General features: G+C 44.7%; 1 protein-coding gene across 6 annotated transcripts in view; it reads left to right on the top strand.

Moving 5' to 3' along the window:
- The window catches only part of Plxna4 (plexin A4), a 353,917-nt gene that overhangs the window by 204,156 nt on the left and 131,989 nt on the right, over positions 1-17,772 (top strand). For 3 of the 6 annotated variants that reach the window (XM_042695991.1, XM_042695992.1, XM_042695997.1), the window contains exon 3: positions 5,535-5,666. In XM_042695991.1, the coding sequence (XP_042551925.1) occupies positions 5,535-5,666 (132 nt within the window). The remainder of the gene's footprint in view (positions 1-5,534; positions 5,667-17,772) is intronic. The other 3 variants (XM_042695996.1, XM_042695995.1, XM_042695994.1) reach the window with 2 other exon arrangements.

Raw genomic sequence — 17,772 nt, 5'->3', positions numbered from 1 at the left:
TAACGACTTGTACATCTCATTGTTGCAATGGGTCCACTTGTACAACCAGCAAACTTATATTGATAGTCCATGATTGGTTTCTTTACATTTTAAAATACCAATTCCTATTTGATCCTTTCTCATTGTTTAGGTGATCCACAGGTACTGTGTATGCTGTATAAAGTAATACTTTTTTTTTTTTTTTTAGTTGGTTGTGGGGCCTGAACTCTGGGCCTGGGCACTATCCCTAAGCTCTTCGGCTCAAGGCTAGCGCTCTACCACTTGAGCCACAGCGCCACTTCTGGCTTTTTCTGCTTATAGGGTACTGAGGAATCAAACCCAGGGCCTCATGCATGCAAGGCAAGCACTCTACCACTGAGCCACCTTCCCAGCCCTTAAGTTTCATCTCATAACTTTTAGGAACTCTACACTCATGACTGAAACACAGCCACGGCTCTCCTTTCATATTAGCTCCCCAGTTTTTCCTTTTGTCTTGGTATATCATTCCTGAGATTATGTTTCTACCTTATGAGGCATGAAATAAGTATGATATTCCACCTTCAAGTGAACTTGAAACTCAGTTGGGCTGTTATCTCTGAAATCCCATCGGAATGTTGCCTAGCATTCTTGGATGCTCTGGAGTATTGGGAGTCGAAAACAGTAATATTGAGGTCCCTTGCTTGATCCTATCTCCTACCTTGATCATATCTAGAAGTGCAGAGCCCATTGTCACATTAGTAGAATGTGATTTGTGTGTGTGAGTGTGTGAATATGTGCTGGCACTGGGGCTTGAACTCAGAGACTAAGTGCTGACTGTTAACTTCATTTTGCTCAGAGATGGTACTCTACCACTTGAGCAATACCTCCATTTCCAGCTGTTTGGTGATTAATTGAATAAAGTATCTCATGAACTTTCCTGCCTGTGCTGGCCCTGAACCAAAACCTTCAATATGGCTTTCTTAAGTATCTAGGATGACAGGTGTAAGTTACCAGCACCTGGCTAAAATATGATTTTTTGTTTTCTCAGTAATGTCTTTTTTTAGTGCCATCCACATCTTAGGAATTACCAGGAAAGCAGCAGGCATGACCTCTGCCCTGAAAAGCCCCCAGCTCCAGGGCTGTCTTCCCCATCACACCTCCCTCACTGTGAGACCTACGGAGGGTAGAGCATCTTAACTGTAGTTTATCTCCATTGCCGATTTTCTTGCTGTCACAAGCTTAGGATCATCTGTAAATTTTCCTGCTTCCTCCCCTGGACCATTTATTTTAAATATATATATATAGATATATATCTATATATATATTCTTAAATAAGGCTAGTGGTGACACCAGTGCTTGGGGAGTTCTCAGTTCTATTTCTTCACGAAGAAATCTGTCTTTCCCTGTCTTTAAGTCAGGTCTTCCGTGGCCAAGCTGCCCAAAGTCCCAGAGAGACTCATTATCTTTAAATACCTTTTCACATGGAACCTTGTCAAAGGCTTTTGCAAAAATCCAAATAGCTAATAGGCAAATATGGAGCCAGCCATCAGAAGACTTGGATTCAAGTCCAACCTCACATCGGTTTGCCACCGAACTACCGGAAAGGCTCAGAACAACTCCTCTCTCTGTTGCTTCATCAGTAAAATGAGAATGATTATGCTGACAGTCAACATCATAAAAATTTTACAGCCATCAGATGAGATAGTGTTCTTTAGAAATGCTTTGCAAGGTATAAAACAAAAATATAAGGGCTCATTATTTGGAAAATTTACAACCTTGTCTTCATTCATATGCATATTCCTTTCCCTGAAGATCTATAGGAGATAAAGGCAGGGTTCTACCTCCACCCCCAGGGTGATGTTGTTTAGCAACAACTACTTTGACTCCTTGAGAGGAAGCAAATTTACATATCCAGTGAAGTGTCAGAGTTTGGCTTAGTGGGAGAGCTCACAGATGTAAGGACTTTGCAATCAGTGAGACTTTGGTATGCATCCAGGTTCTGATCTCCACTACATGTGTGACCTTGAACAAATTATTTAAGCTCTTATGCCTCACCAGAAAATGAGAAAATATTAACACTTATGGTGTTGTGGTATGTCAGCATCTGACATGTAGTAGCCATTCAATAAAAAAAACTTTTTAGCTGCTGGTGGTGGCTATCATCCCAGCTAATCAGGAGGTGGAGGCAGGCGGATCATATAGTTGAGACCAGCCCAGGAAAACTGAGCAAGGCCTTACTTATTTCAAAAGCAAAATAAAAATGAAAGGGCCTAAAAGGAAAAAAAGGAAAGTGCTATGGATGTTGTTCAACTAGTTGAGTAGTAGAGGGCTTGCCTACCATGCTCAAAGTCCTGGGGTTCAATCCCTAGGAGGACAAAAGTAAGAATAAGTAAATATGAAAATAAAGGACTGTTCTTATTGTTCTTTGTTTATGTTAAAACCCAAGAGCCAGTCCATTCTACCTACATTTTAGGACTTCCCATCAAACATTCAGCAAATTCCCACATAAACTCCTTTTGTGCATGAGTGTGAGTGTGAAAATCTCTTAAGAGATAGGGAACGTGACCACTTTCCATTCTGTATTATGGAACACTGTGGATTAGTAAGAGGAGGGGGAGAAACACGTTTCCAGTTGCTCATACACATTCTGACAGCGTGGGGAAGGTGGGGGACACAGCCAAGCCTGTGAAAATTTGTACCTTTAGTCTCTCCTGATCCCTCCCTTATCTAGGCCTCTGACTTTGCCCCCCTGTTGCCCATTTTTCTCTGAGGTCTATTACATTAAGAACATCACCCCTCTTAAGGAACAGGAAAGTTGGAGACAAGTGATAAAGGTACTGCTTAAGCACTGAATCTAATTTCTCCTGGGGGTGGGGAGTCTGATCAAGGGCACTGAATGGGTGTTAGTTCCACCAGCGTTTCCTTCAGGGGTCCATGCCTACAGGATGCCTGAGGGACCTGGAGACCAGCCAGGGCTCTCACAAGCACTCTGCTCCCACTCCAGGTTACTTCCTAGCTAGGGATGAAGCCTAGCTGGGCCAGGGCCAAGGCCGTTGCTATATGGTCACCTTGGTTGGTAATCCCAATTGGATTCACATGAACTCCAATTTCATTCAGATTAAAAGAAGACCTGGCCAATAGCAGCATCATGTGGCTTGTGGGCAGCTGTAGAAAAAGAACTCTAAGAGCCTGAGGTATTTTGAGGTAGGGTTAAACATCTTTCCCTTTAATTCCTATACATGTTTTTGTTGTTACTATTTTCGTGAGCTTTGTGTTAAGCAAAGAGGACTCAACTTCATTTTGAATATAAATATTGGTCAAGCAAAGTTTTTGTTGTTGTAGTAGTAGTCTTTTTTTGTATGTGCCAGTCCTGGGATTTGAACTATGTCCCTGGACATTTTTGTTCAAGGCTAGCAACTCTATTACTTGAGCCACAGCTTCCACTTCTGGATTGTGGTGGTTAATGGGAAATAAGAGTCTAATAGACTTCCCTGTTTGGACTCGCTTTAAACTGTAATCCTTAGATCTCAGCCTCCTGAGTGGCTAGGATTACATGTGTGAGCCACCAGTGCCTGGCATCAAGCACAGTTTTTGGAGCATCAATGTCAGGAATAACTAAAGGAAGTCTCTGGAATCATAGATTCCCTCCTCCTTCCATCCCCAGGAACAAGACCTTTCATACAAGCAGACTTCTAAATCAAGCCTGGGTTTCAGTTCTGTCCCTAGACTTTAGCACTCATGCCCACTGCTTTATGTATCTAGTCTCATTTTCTTTATCCATTATCAGTAGATCCATTATCAATACAGTTGGGAATTTTTGATGTGCAAGTAAGCCTTTGTATTACTATAACAAGAAGAAAATGTCTTAAGGATCTGGAATTTCCTGACAATAGGCCAGCTCTGCTGTTATTTGGATTAAGTGGCTTGGGGATGTCACCAAGGACTATTGGTTTTGCATCTCTATGCTTCACCTTCCCTGGTTCCATCTCTTCTTGTCACAGAAAGCTGCCAACAGATCTTTGATTCTTTGACTCTACTGAGGATGAGGAGAGATCTTCTCTCTGTCATTCATCCCTTCTTTGCTCTGCCGGAGCCCATTAATGAGCTTGAGCCTGTTACTTCTCAATCATTATAGCATGAAGGGCAGCACCATGAGAGTAAGTTTAGTTCCAAGGAAAAGTGACAGAGGGAGGAATGTGTGCTGAGGGACCATTCGCCATGACAAACTAGTCCATAACTCTGAGAGAATCATATTATATGTAAAGCTGTCTCCCTGCACTGAGACCTGGGAAGCTTATGGGTAATGCTTAAAAGGAAAACAACAACAACAAACAAACCTAAAATCAAACATAAAGTAACCTGACATCAGTGTTCAGTGGACTGGGTAGAATCAGGATCCATCAGACTTCCTAGTGTCTCAATATGATCAGCTGTCATCAGACAAGTCTTTTCTAAACCTTGGTTCCTTTTTAAACAGTTATCTATTCACCTGGATTTCATCGGAGGTTGAAAATTAGATATTAAAAATTAAAATAAAAGGGGATATTCAGAGGGAATATTTGGAATGTAATGTTTTCTTTTGTTTCGTTATTGAAATCCCTAAAATTGCAAGTGCTTTGCAAAGTCTTGCATTAATGACATTTAACCCCTGTCATTTATTACAAATATTCTATTCTCAGTAATAGTTATTCCTGATTTATGTGTATAGTGTTTATTAATAGCATTGATTGTGCTTGTGTTGGATCTGTGCACTCAGACTCAGGATGATTCTAGATACCTGGATGGACACACAGGAGCCAGGCCAGAAGCCTGTGTCTTTTCTAGATTTATTCTCAGTGATGATGGAGAGTATGGGCAAAAGTTCTTCCTGTTGTCTCTCTATAAGCAGTTCTAAGAAGGACTCATGAGTGGCCCAGGGACAATTTATTCTGCTAAGTATTCTTGGAAGGTTGAGGATGACTCATGCTTGAGCCACATTTTCCTGTCCTGTCCACACCTTTTCCCTGGAGGAAAAGAACCTTAAGGACCTAATATTTATCCCAAAGCCTAAAGGACAATCCAGTGGTTTCAATGGCAAAAGGATACCGATGATCTCACAGTAACAATTTCAGAGAATTAGCCCACATCCTTACACCAAAATTATTTTCTGCTAACAAATATGGTAAATAACATTGCTTTTCTGATGTGGGATGACATTCTGATCTGAGATAGTCTCAATTCTCCCAATCCTCATATCCCATATTGCTTTGCTCAATACTAGCCCCACCTTCTTCTCCAAAGACCAACAACACCTCAAAGACTTAGCCCAAGGCATCAGGAACCTTAGAGACTGAGACTAGATTCCTGCTGGAACCTAGTTTGGTCTGTCTCCTCCCCTACTCTGTGGTATTCCCATCCAGAGGCCAGGGTGGGCTTGTATCCCCACTGCTCTTGGCCTTGTTCTCTGAGCTTTATGGGGACAGAGTTCACTTACCCCTGCCTTAGCTGTTAGGAGAATCTCTGGGATCAAGTTGGAGTATGGGTAGCGTAGGACCTGGACTCATATCTGTTTTCCTTTCTCTTCCTTTTCTCTGCAGATCCGAGTGGATGGGCCTAGAGGCAACGCCCTCCAGTACGAGACTGTGCAGGTAGTAGATCCTGGTCCTGTTCTCAGGGATATGGCCTTCTCCAAGGATCACGAGCAACTCTACATCATGTCAGAAAGGCAGGTAAGGCTCTTTGGACTCGGCTAGACATTTGTCTTGCAACTAAATACTAGCCTGTGGCTCTGTAGAAACCTACAGGAGGCCAGCTGCAGAGAGGTGATTTGATTTATTTGGCTCAGCGTGTTTCCTTTCAGTTCTGCTGCCTGGGGACTGAGGCTGGGTGTGCTATAACAGGGAATGAAACATTTGAAATATCAAAATATCCATGAGTCTAGGACAAATCTACTAACTTCAAAATGATGGTGTGAATAGGTTTAGGGCCAACATTTATTCTCTTTTGGAGAAACATGGTATGCAATGCCCAAGTTCTTGGTCCAGATTCCCTACCTAATAAATCATATCCTACCAAAGTCATCTATCTAGACACAGGAGCAAAGATGGATTGGCAAAGGACCCTAATTAAGGGAGCATTATAAAATAGCCAAGTGCATAAAGAATTAGGGAGCAGAAGCTGTGTAGTAGGATGACACAGGACAGCATGGGCTCTAAGCCTTCATGTGTACCTACAACGCTTTGTGGAACCTCCAGCAGATTCTATGAAGCCAATACAAGAACAGACAGGATGTAGGGGTTTACTATTGGCTGGTATTAAATAGGAAGTAACAATATTAGACTTGATTTGGAAACTCAACAGAGAGCTAAGAAAGAAGTTCTTCTGGGGTCCCAAGTATAAAGCAGAAATCCTATGTTAGCAGCAGGCAAGGGAGGAGACGTTCCCTGGGGAATCCTATAGAGTTCAGGGTATTTCCTGGAGCCCCTTAATTCACAACCAGCAGTGAATTACATTCCCCACCCCATCCAGTGTGGATCGGCATTACTATACTTCCCCCCTATCGTCTCTGCATTGGATGAGTCATCCCGAGAGCTGTCTGTCCAGCTCATGAATATGGATGTGTCAGCTCTGAGTGGCAGAGGCCGCAGCCATGAGCAGTGTTTCCCTCTCTTCTTCGTCTTCATTAGCGTGGCCTGAACTCTCCAGAGGACCTTACTGACAGAGTCTGGATTGTTCGGCCTGTCCCCTGCTCCTTGGAGTGAGGGAGATGAATTCCACATTATGCCACCCACAGGGCTTGTGCATTATGCCCCGGCATCCCACAGCCCCGCCACTCTCCCTGAGAGCTAGATGACATCTTCTCTTTGGTGTGGGGCTTCCTGGTTGCCCAGCTTCAACCACACTAGGATCCATTGTGGTGCTCTTGTGGAAGCCACCAGAGCTTGGGAATGTCCCAGTGTGGGGTAAGTGTGAACCATTTTGCCTGGGGAGCAAGGGTGTCTGAGATGGAATCAGTGGCAGAGAATGAGGCTTTCCTGCTGTCTGCATTCCTTCTTTTTCTTAATGGGGTTGCCAATGCCGCTCCCCCCCCTGCCCCGCTCCCCACCATACACACACACTCACACATACTCTTTGTCCACTTCCAAAGCCCTGGGAGCTGAGGAGAAGCAACTTTCCTTGTTGGAATGGATCCTTGGGAGAACGCCAAGGTCTTTGTGTTTGACAAACTCCAGTGATGTATCAAATCATCTATTAGGGCTATGGTGTAACTAACACAGACTGGGACACTTAGAAGTTCAAGATTAAGGTATCAGTAGACTAGGTTTCTTTGGAGCCTGTCTCCTTGGTTCAGAGATGTCCATCTTCTTCCTGTGCTGTCACATACACGGTCTGCCGTCTGTGCATGCCTGTCTCTCTTCTCCACCCATATGTTCTAGCTTCCTCTTTTGTAAAAACACTAGTCAGATTAGACTAGGCCCTGGTGAATAGCCTTATAGCCCTAAAAAAAAAAGAGCTGATCTCCAAATATAGTCATAGACTGAGGTACTAGATTTGAATGAGGCTGTAACATTCTAACATCACCGCCATGATTTTTAACTTGTCCTGACTAATGCTTTTTTTGGTCAGTCATGAGGCTTAAGCTCAGGGCCTAGATGCTATCCCTGAGCTCTTTATGCTCAAAGCTAGCACTCTACTACTTTGAGCCACATCACCACCTCTGGTTTTCTTGTGGTTTATTGGAGGCAAGAGTCTCATGCCCTTTCCTGCCTGGGATGGCTTTGAACTGTGATCCTGAAATCTCAGCTTCCTGAGTAGCTAAGATTATAGGCATGAGCCACCGGCACCCAGCCACTACACGCAAGGCCCTGAATTCCTGATAACATTTTTAGTTAGTAAACGTACTGTTTCAAATTAAATAGCCTTCTTTGTTTCTTAAATGGTACTAAGTATATCTTAAGCAGCATTGCATTAGTCCTAGTGACAAGAAACTGTCTATAAATAGGATTTGTGGACCACATGGCCTAGGTTGCAGCTGTTCAGCTCTGCTCTTGTGGCATCAAGCTATGGGAACCAATACGTAAACAAATGGGAATGACATGGCTATGTAAGACTTTTCTTGTAACAGGTGGCAGGCAGCAGTTCTCTAACCTTAGAGTCAGCCTGTCGAAGAATGAGCCAACATTGGAATCTTGGTGAAATTACTCCAAGTAGACATTCAAAAAGTGCAAGGAGCAAAGTCCTACACCTGTTAGCATCCAAGCTTGGAAAGACACATGGATACTAACTTGGATGCTTTCTTCAAGTTGTTGTTGGACAAGAATTCTCTCTTACCTCTTTGGCCACTGTTTCCCTGTCTCCTTTTCTGGTCTCTTCTTCTCCTCATCTCTCTATCACTTCATCTTATACTCGTTCTTTAACAAAACCATGAGTTCCATGACTTTAAATATTATCTGGTGCTCTCTAATTCCTTGTGTTCTCTTTTTGAGTCCCACCTTACATTACCAATTGCCTCCCTCCCTGCCAGCTCTACCTGTGTGTTTCACAGATCTTTGCTTTAATGTGGCCAAACTCTACATCTTCTTCTCCAACATTTTGTTCCTGTCCTCATCACATCCCAGATGATAGTAGCCACATAATTCAAGCTCAAATCCAGCCAGCCATCTTTGACTCTTGCCTTTATCCTTTGCCTATATACAGTGTGTTGAGAGAAAATCTAATAATTCTAAAAATGTTTCCAGAATATGACTACTTGTTAGCCAACAAGGCTGCCACCTCTGACAAAGCCTATGTGTTTGTAACAGCCCCTTAACCATACCCACTGTTCTTACCCTTTTCTTTCTAGGCTTTTTTATGCAAATGTCAGTCTTTTCAAGTTTTAGTTAGATCATGTCTTTTCCTCTGGTCAGATACTTGCAATAACCAAAGAACTTACCAAGACCCAGAAGGCTCTCTGTGCTCTGGGAGACATTAGACTCCATCATCCCCGCTCCCCATCCATGTTGCAGAGTGGGGGAACCAGGGATGTGAATGTCTGGACACAGATAGGCCCTAGGCTTTCTCTAAGTGATTGTTCCCTAGGTCTGACATTCTTTGCAAAAAGCCACAAAGATGATTCTCTTTTAAGGCTTTGCTTTTAGGGGGCCTCCCTGAGCTCCTCAGAGAAAATTCCAGCCCACTCTCCACTCAGACCCAGCAATTGCCATGCTCTCATTTATCTCTATTTTTATTTGTAGTGCTTAGTCTCTTTTTAGGCAACTGGTATATGTTTATTACCTTTTGTGTGCCATCCACAGTTAGAATGTAAGCCCCATGAGACTACAAGTGTTGATCATTTTAGTCCTTTTTGTTCACTTGTATGTCTATTACAGCCTACTAGAAAAGTTTCTGACACATAAATACTCCATATACAGGTACCCTATACATATTCATCAGTATGAATGAATGAAATAATTAATGAATTAATTAATCTGAGCTAAAAAGAGTTATGAAAGGGCCAAGCATGGTGAGATACACCTATAATCCAAGCTCCTTGGGAAGTGGAGGCAGGAGGATCACAGATGAAGGCCAACCCAGGGGAAGTTGCCATATGATCCCATCTGAAAATAAATTAAAAGAAGAAAGGACTGGGGCTTTGGTTCAAATAATAGAGCACTTGCCTAGCATGTGCAAGGCGCTGAATTCCTGATTTTAATCCACAGTACTGAAAACAAAAACAACAGTTAAAAAAGAGGTGTGTAAGCCTTTAGCCTCTTCTTTCCATCCTGTTGTTGTTCTGGCCATTCTTGTCACAAAGTACTAAAATCTACCATCTTCCATAAGACACCCCTGAGTCTCTATTCCCTGATCTCAATGGAAAGACTCTCAGCTCCTAAGCATGATGGAGTAGCAATCTGAATTACAACCCACAAGGCCCACTTTAGGGTAAAAGACAGTTCTCTTCAGAAAGGGTGGGGGGGGGGGGGGTAAGAGAGAGAGAGCTAGTAGTAAAGAATGAGGTGGCTCTGTCACATCTGCTCCTAAACACTCCCACCCCCTCTCTCAGATCTTTGGGGATCTGCAGCAGGACCTTGGGCCCGGCTGCATGTGTAATGGTGAACCTAGAGGAAAATAACAGGCTGCTGAGTAGAGGAACCAGTGAGTGACAGGGTCTGGAGACTGGGTACAAAACTGGCAGCTCTTCCACCCACAATGGTTTCCATTGATGATTTACCATTGCTCTTGGCACAAAACCCAGGCCTGGCTTCTCAGCCTCATGCTGTGACTCCTATCCTCAGCTTGCAAACTCAGCTCCCAACCCTATCCTCTGGCTCACATGTGATCGCACATGGACTGGCCTCATCCTGATCTCCTCCCCACAGCCCTCTCCATCCTGCGTTTCCTCTGCTGGGGAGACCCTCCTCACCCTCTATAGCTGTCCTTCCTTCATGCCTGTGGACCTGGTGAGGTGCAAGGTAGACAAAGTTCCTATTCTTAGGCAGCTTAATTTCCAGATAGTGAACAGATGAGTGAAGAAATGAATGACTGACATATGTCACAGAGTGGTGAATATAATGAAAACAAAAAAGAATCAGGAGGAATAGAGCAATGTCCCAGTGAATGGTAGGACAGCTCTTTGAAGGACGTTGCTCAAGTTGTAGAATATTAGCCTAGACAATATGAGGCCTAGAGATGCTGAAAAAAAATAGGGAGGGATGGAAGGAAGAAAGAATGAGAGAGAGAGAGAAAGAGAGAGAGAAGGAAGGAAGGAAGGAAGGAAGGAAGGAAGGAAGGAAGGAAGGAAGGAAGGAAGGAAGGAAGGAAGGAAGGAAAGAAGGAAGGAAGGAAGGAAGAAGGAAGGAAGAAGGAAGAAGGAAGAGGGGAAAAATGTTACCAGTGGATTCCTCCCGAGGAAGGAACATGTGAGCACGCAGTAGAAAGCAGTGGAGTGGTAGGAGGTAGATGTCAGGGGAAGAGTGATCCAGGCAGAGGGAATGGTAAGTGTGGCAACTAAGACAAGAACGTGACAGATGGTTCTTAGAACGCAGGGGGCCGCGTGACATGAGAGAATGGAAGGTAGCAGTAACGCCATTCTAGAAAGAGGCCCACTTAGGTCATGTGGGACCTCATTTGTAATCTGTGAAATGGGAACATAGGAAAATAGAATTGATCTGGGTGAGTGGTAAGGTTTTAATGAGATGCCCACATGTAACGCATCTGAGTGCACCCTGTTAGATGTCAATGTCACTTTGTCGTCTGTATCAGCGCTGTGTCTTGTTTCTCTTATTCCTTTCTTCTGCATAGTTCTGGGTATCTTTCTGGTGAGTGTGCATACATGTGTAAGAACAGGTTCACACATGCCTACGAACATGCACCAGTCCTAGTGACTGCATCCCTCCACCTCCCTTGGTCACATGTGTATGTGTATGTATTTGTATGTGTGTGGTATGTATTTACTATCACTCCAATACCCCCAAGAGAATGTACACACACACACACACACACACACACACACACACACACACACACACACACACACAGAGCAACCTCTGTGATCAAAACTTACCCAGCCAATGGGAGAGAAGACAGAGGAGATGTTGGTAAGGTAGGCATCCCAGGGCCTGGGAGTGACCCCCATAGCCCGAGAAGCAGTCCCCCCCCCTCATTCAAAGCAAGGTGCTTCTTCAATAGGTCCTAGATTTCTCAATCAATTTCAACATCTCTGTTACCCTGCGCCCAGCCATTCCTTGCCTGGAAACGACAGGCTCCCAGTGCAAGTTTCTGCTTGCATGGGATCCACTTTCAATTATGTCTGGTCCAAGGCCATCTTTCATGGCATTCTTTGTCTTCCTGATTTCTGTTGATATTGGGTCTGCTCTCAGGTGCCTGGGAACACACACACACACACACCCACACACACACACACACACACACACACACACACACACACACACAGTGCCAGTAGCACTAAAATCCTTCCTTTAGGAGGACAGATGCCTCAGGCTAGGATGTGGGCTGCAGGTAGATTTACTTACCAGTGAAGGACCAACTTGCTTTATGACACCCCACCCAAGGCTGGTTTGTTTATTTGTTCATTCATTCAAAATAGTCAGCAAGCACCTACTATGTGAGGAACACCAGGCAAGGCCACCAGGGCACGAGGTGAAGAAGCAGATAAACATCCTTGTGATTTTAGCAAGAGGAGGCAGCCAAGAAGCAATCAACATAATAAATAAATCATAACGTAGCTTCGCAGGTGATAAGAGCTGCCAAAAATGGAAATTGAGCAGGTAAGTGGGATCCCTAGCCTTGGCTGGGTCAAGAGGGCTGGTTTTAAGCAGAATTTCAGAGGTGGATCCCAGAGAGGCCAAGGCATCCACAAGGGGAGAGAGTGACCTGAGGTCTTCCCCTGTCCCCTTCCTTCCTCTCAGAGTTTCTTTGCAAGTTCTTTTCAGGGAGTTTGGAGAGGGAGAGCAAGGTATACCTGCTCCATGGGAGGCAAAAAGGTGAGAATGTGCTTTGGTGATGGGGACTTTTGCCAGGTTGAGATTCTGAAATTCAAGCGAAAAGCTGGGATTGTGGTCCCAAGAAGGCTGGTACTGCTTGGGAGATCCAGACACTGAAGTTCTATGGAACCTCTCCCGAAGATTCCCACGGCCATTTCTTTGTGCCGTAGCGTCCCTTGGCATCTCCAGCCTGCTTGCCAGGGACGCTCCCAGGGTAGCTGCTGTGAATGTGACAACCTTGGAGGTGCGGTCATGGTGACAGGTGCAACCCCAGGTGCTGGGGTCCTGCAAAGATTCCGCTCTGGCCACACTGACTCGCACGGCTCATCTCACGTGAAACGTGTCTGACAGTGGCACTGCCACTGCCTCTCCTTCGTCCTATCTGCCCCTGTGGGGAACTGAGTTGTCAGTTCAAGTTTGTGTTTGGATGGCTGACACTGTGACAAGCCTGTTCAGACATTTGCTCCTGGCACCCAGATGGGGCTGTGTCTGAAGACCCCCTGGGAGCTCAAACTTGAAGCACAGGCTGAGAAGTGAGTGACAGGATACAGAGCAATCTCAGGCATTTGCAGAAAGAGCCGGGGGAAGGGGAGAGGGGAGGGGAGAATGTTGTAGCAATTCATCGTACTTCATTCAGGTGCAAGGGATCCTTCCCACTGGTCTGGAGCACATCCTCAGAAGTTCCCACATGTCCATTGCTGACGTGGCTCCCGTTCCCATGTGTCATGGCTGAAATGGTCCCTCTGTCCCTTCCTTCTGCATCAAAGCAAAACATCTCCGTTTCACCCCTGCAGAATGGAAGGGAGCCAAATGGGAGGTGGCTGGCCTCTCTCCCGATTTTCTACACTCCGTACGTTCTGGCAGCCTGGGTTTTGTAGTGCATCCTTGGAACTGGAAGAATCCCAAGGCTTTTGTTTTGCAGCAGTCTTTTGCTCTTCCCTGCTCCTCTCCCACAGGACTGGTGAGCAAAGGAAGCCCAGAGAGGCAAACAGCTTGTCGAGAGTCACACAGCAAATTGAGAGAGAGAGAGAGAGAGAGAGAGAGAGAGAGAGAGAGAGAGAGAGAGAGAGAGAGACCAGACTTGAAGCCAGGGTGAGGGTGTCTTCCTCAGCCCCTCTCCCACAAAGACCAGGGAACAGAGATGCTGTCCATCTTCCTGGTCCATTAGGAAAGTCTTGTGCCCTCCTTTCAGGTGACAGAAAGTACCTCAGAGGTCAAGAGGATTCCACAGGGATGGGGTTGTAGACTATGAGGCACCGAGGATGGTGGGGAGAACTCAGAGGTACCCCCTCAACCGGGTAAATGAGGGCCTTGGTTTAGTCGTCCATGGTCCCAGCAAGTTGGGGAAAGAACCCTTTGCAATATCTACTGCAGCTGTCCCCACCCACAGACATCAGCGCAGCAGCCTCCCCTGTAACCACTACCCTTCCCCCGCTTCTAAGCGGCCACTCTCACATCTCTGAAGTCTGACTGTGATGGCGTTTAGCGGCTTCCCTGAGAGGAGAGATCAGCTTTCGGGCAGTACACAGGTTGACTGGGAGGCAGAAGTGCAAGCAGGCTGAAGTCTACAGGGGAGCCATGAATAGTCCATGAACTTGACTTTTCCTCCTGGCCCTTCATGCTCACCAGCTCTGCCACCCAAGGCAGCTCACTCAAGTTCATGCTTTGGTTTCTTCATGTACAAAATGCAAGAGATAAAAATGTTCCGCCAATGCTTTTAGGATTAAAGCTGGTCTGTATATTAAGCCCCGCTGGCAGGAGGTTCCCAGAAGTTGTCGGTGTTGGTGTCATTCCATCATTATTGTTAGTAATATTACTTTTAGAAACTATTGTTGCTAGGGCCAGGGGATTATGGACAAATCCCCACCTGGTGGCGAAAGGCAAGTGTAGCCCCAGGGGCCTGCTCCCATTTGGGAATCTCTGCTTCCCTCTGTCCATTTTCAAGCCCCTAGGAAAGCACAAAGGTAGAGACTCTGTTCATGCCAATAAAGAGCATGTGCCTCCTAGGCCAGGAAGGAACAGGAGCCTGTGTCTCCCTCCCTAGTCACAGAAAGCTGTGTCACCTGGATGGAGTCTTTGCCATTCTACCTCCCACTCTGGGGAAGGCCCTTTATTGTATTTGAGTCCAGCTCTATTGGATATTTGAAGTTGTCACAGACTGAACACTGGAAAAACTGATGGATATTGGAGGCAGGTGCAGAAATGGTTTGTTCTCCTTCTCTCTGGCCCAGGACAAGATGGGTGTCTACCCATAGGACCTAAGCAGGCAAGGTGTAACAGAAGGAAAGATAATGAAATGCATGGGTCAGTTATTAGGGAAAGCTTTGGCAGCTCTTTCCAGAGCTCCCTTGAGCATCCTTCTCGTAACTTGGCATTCCAGTACTTTTTGTCATTTCATGTGCTTATATGAGCAGCAACAGGCCTAGGCACCATGACCCAAAAAGAGAAGAACAGAAAAAAGGCTGGAAGCTTCTGGAAGTTCTATAGGGAAAAGTAAAAGTAAATTCAGCTTGAAGGGTATTGGAAAGAGAAGGGTCCTGTCATGAAGGCTTCTCAGGAGACCTGGTTCTCCTATGGAGTTAGGGTTTGGGGACTCTTAGTGTTCCATCACTGTGACAAAATCCACTTAAAGAAGGAAAGATTTTTCAGGGATAGTGGTTCATACTTACAATCCTAGCTACTCGAAAGACATAGGTAGGGGTTTATTGTAAGCATAAAGTAAGAGATCCTATCTAAAAAATTACCTAAGGTAAAAAAAAAGGGCTGGTGGCGTGGTTCAAGTGGTAGAAGTGTGAGGTCCTGTGTTCAAACCCTAATAATACCAAAAATGAGGAGAAATAAGAAGATGTAAGTGCAAGAGAAAAAGAGGAGGAAGAGGAGGAGGAGGTAGAGGAAGAGGAGGAGGAGGAAGAGGAAGAGGAGGAGGAGGAGGAGGAGGAGGAGGAAGAGGAGGAGGAGGAGGAAGAGGAGGTAGGATAGAAGGAGGAGAACTATTTTGGCTCAGTTTCAGTGTTTTCAGTCCATGGTCATGGCCTCTTGTTTCTGTGCCATTTCCAAGGCAGAATGTCATGGCATGAAGCATATGGTGGTAGAACATCATGGCATGAAGCAAATGATGGTAGGGAAGAGTGGGCCACTTCATGGAAGCCAGGAAGCAGAATGAGGGCTGGAGGGAGGGAGGGACATGACCTACAGTGGCCTGCTGCCTCTAATTACGTCCTACCTTCTAAAGTTTCCCCCACCTCCCAACAGCTTATTGGGTTATGAACCGGTCAGTGGATTGATCAATTCCCAGAGGCTCTAACCCTAAACTCTGTTGCACTGGGGACCTTCAACAACATGAGCTTGTGGGTAACATTTTTGATACAATCCAAGGGCATCCGTGGGAAGGGTACATTATCCTCGTGGACTAAAGGAGCTTTTGTTTGGAGGCTGAAGCTCAGTCTTCAGTGTGACAGGGGAACCCCAGGTTGTCTTCCCTGCCCCACCCCAGGGCTGCTGTAATAAAGCTAGCGCCCAATCCCCACCCTCTCCCCTCCGCCTTCAAAGGAGGTGTCTGAATAGAAGTGGTTAAATTCCATAAATTTATAATTGACTGGCACTGGAGTTCCAATAGAACAGAGAGACTGGAAATGTCAGATATTTAAGTTAATTGTGCACTCCATTTGAATAATAATGAGACAATTTCAAAAGTAAATAGGTGCATGTTAATTTATACCATTGTTCAAGATGACTACATGGCATTAGTGATGTTACACGATTTTACCAAATGCAATGTAAGTATAAAAGGAGAAATTACAAATGGCAGAATCGTATCTCATTGGAGATTTTTAAGTGCCTTTCAAGTATTATAAGAAGACAATGGAGACGAGAATTGGAAACTGACTCAAAGACAGATGCCATGGTTTCAAGGGAATGCATAATGATTAGGAGAAAGAACTATCTGGATATGTCTTCTTAAAAAGTTGAGCAAAACAAGGAAGGGATGGGAAAATAGGATCTAAGCTAGTGTTCTGCAGGTCCAAGCTGAAGCCCAGAGGGTCCAACAGCTGAAACCAGCAGCTCTGTTTCCTGCCCGTGACTTTGCCACTTGATCTTGGGCAAGTTATTTAACATCTGGGTGCATCAGTATCTTCACCAGAAAAATGAGGATATGTTTGTGCCTGCTCACTGAGTGGCGACAATGTTAGAAAATGTTAGAAAATGAACATAAAATTCCTAAGGGAGCGTGTAGCAGCATCTAATGAGGCTTTCCTCCATCTTATCTCTCACCTCTATTATTTTCATCCTCTACTATTTTCATCCATCTTAGCTTCCATCTCTATTATTTTTAGCTTCCTGAAAATTATCATAAGTGTGTTCATTATTTATAAACACACTCTTACAGTCTCCAGACCATGGTTTTATAGCCAAGAGTGACAGGGGGTCAAAGTTCTCTGTCAGCTCTATCTTCATTGAATCAGCAGATAGCAAGGGCTCCTAATATATCTGGTTAAATGGATGGTACTCTAACTTCCCGAGACATACACAGCCAATAACAGGAGCCACCATTCAAGCACAAAATGGCCTTCAGATGAGAGGAAAGGTCAGGTCTTTCAGAAAGAAGTTCTACTATTCTATACCCAAGACGAGGATCTAATGATCTTTCTGAGTATGAGGATGGATCTGGGATGAACACAATAGTACTCATAATCTCAGCTACTCTGATAGTAGAGACAGAAGGATCTCAAGTTCAAGGCCAACTCCACAGACTCTATCTCAAACATAAACAAATGAAAAGGGGTTTGTGCTAGCTAACTGGAAATAAAAGAGTTTCATGAAATGTTCTACCCAGACAGGCTTTGAACCATGATCTTCAGATCTCAAACTCCTGAGTAGTTAGGATTACAAGCATGACTCATCCATACAGGTTTTTATTAGAATTTTTTAAAGTCTCTATTCATTGTACTAGGGGTTGAACTCAAGGACCTTCTACTGGGAGCCCTACCCCTAGTCCTTTTGATTTTAGTGTGTTTTCCAGATAAATTCCCATGCTCAGTCAGGGCTTGGACAGTGATCCTCTCACCTGCAACTCCTCATTAATTAGGATTACCACCATACCCATCCTGAAATCATCTATCTAAAACAAGAAATTTGACTTTACTTGTCTATACATGAAATTTACACTGACTGCTTGTTCCCTGTGTTGATCCATACCATTCATGCTTAGTCACCTTAGGTCAGCCATAAAAAGGCCTGGAGGCTCATGAGAGTTCTAGCATTAGGGGATGGAGTGCAACACTGACATTCTTATTGGCTGGTTTTGTTTCAGAATATTGGGACAAATTTACAATTTGTACATGACACACATAAT

This window comes from Dipodomys spectabilis, unplaced genomic scaffold (genome assembly GCF_019054845.1).
Source record: "Dipodomys spectabilis isolate Male_0828 unplaced genomic scaffold, ASM1905484v1 ptg000197l, whole genome shotgun sequence".
NCBI lineage: Eukaryota > Metazoa > Chordata > Mammalia > Rodentia > Heteromyidae > Dipodomys > Dipodomys spectabilis.
Note: the sequence above shows the minus strand (reverse complement) of the source record. Positions and strands in the feature narration are given on the sequence as shown.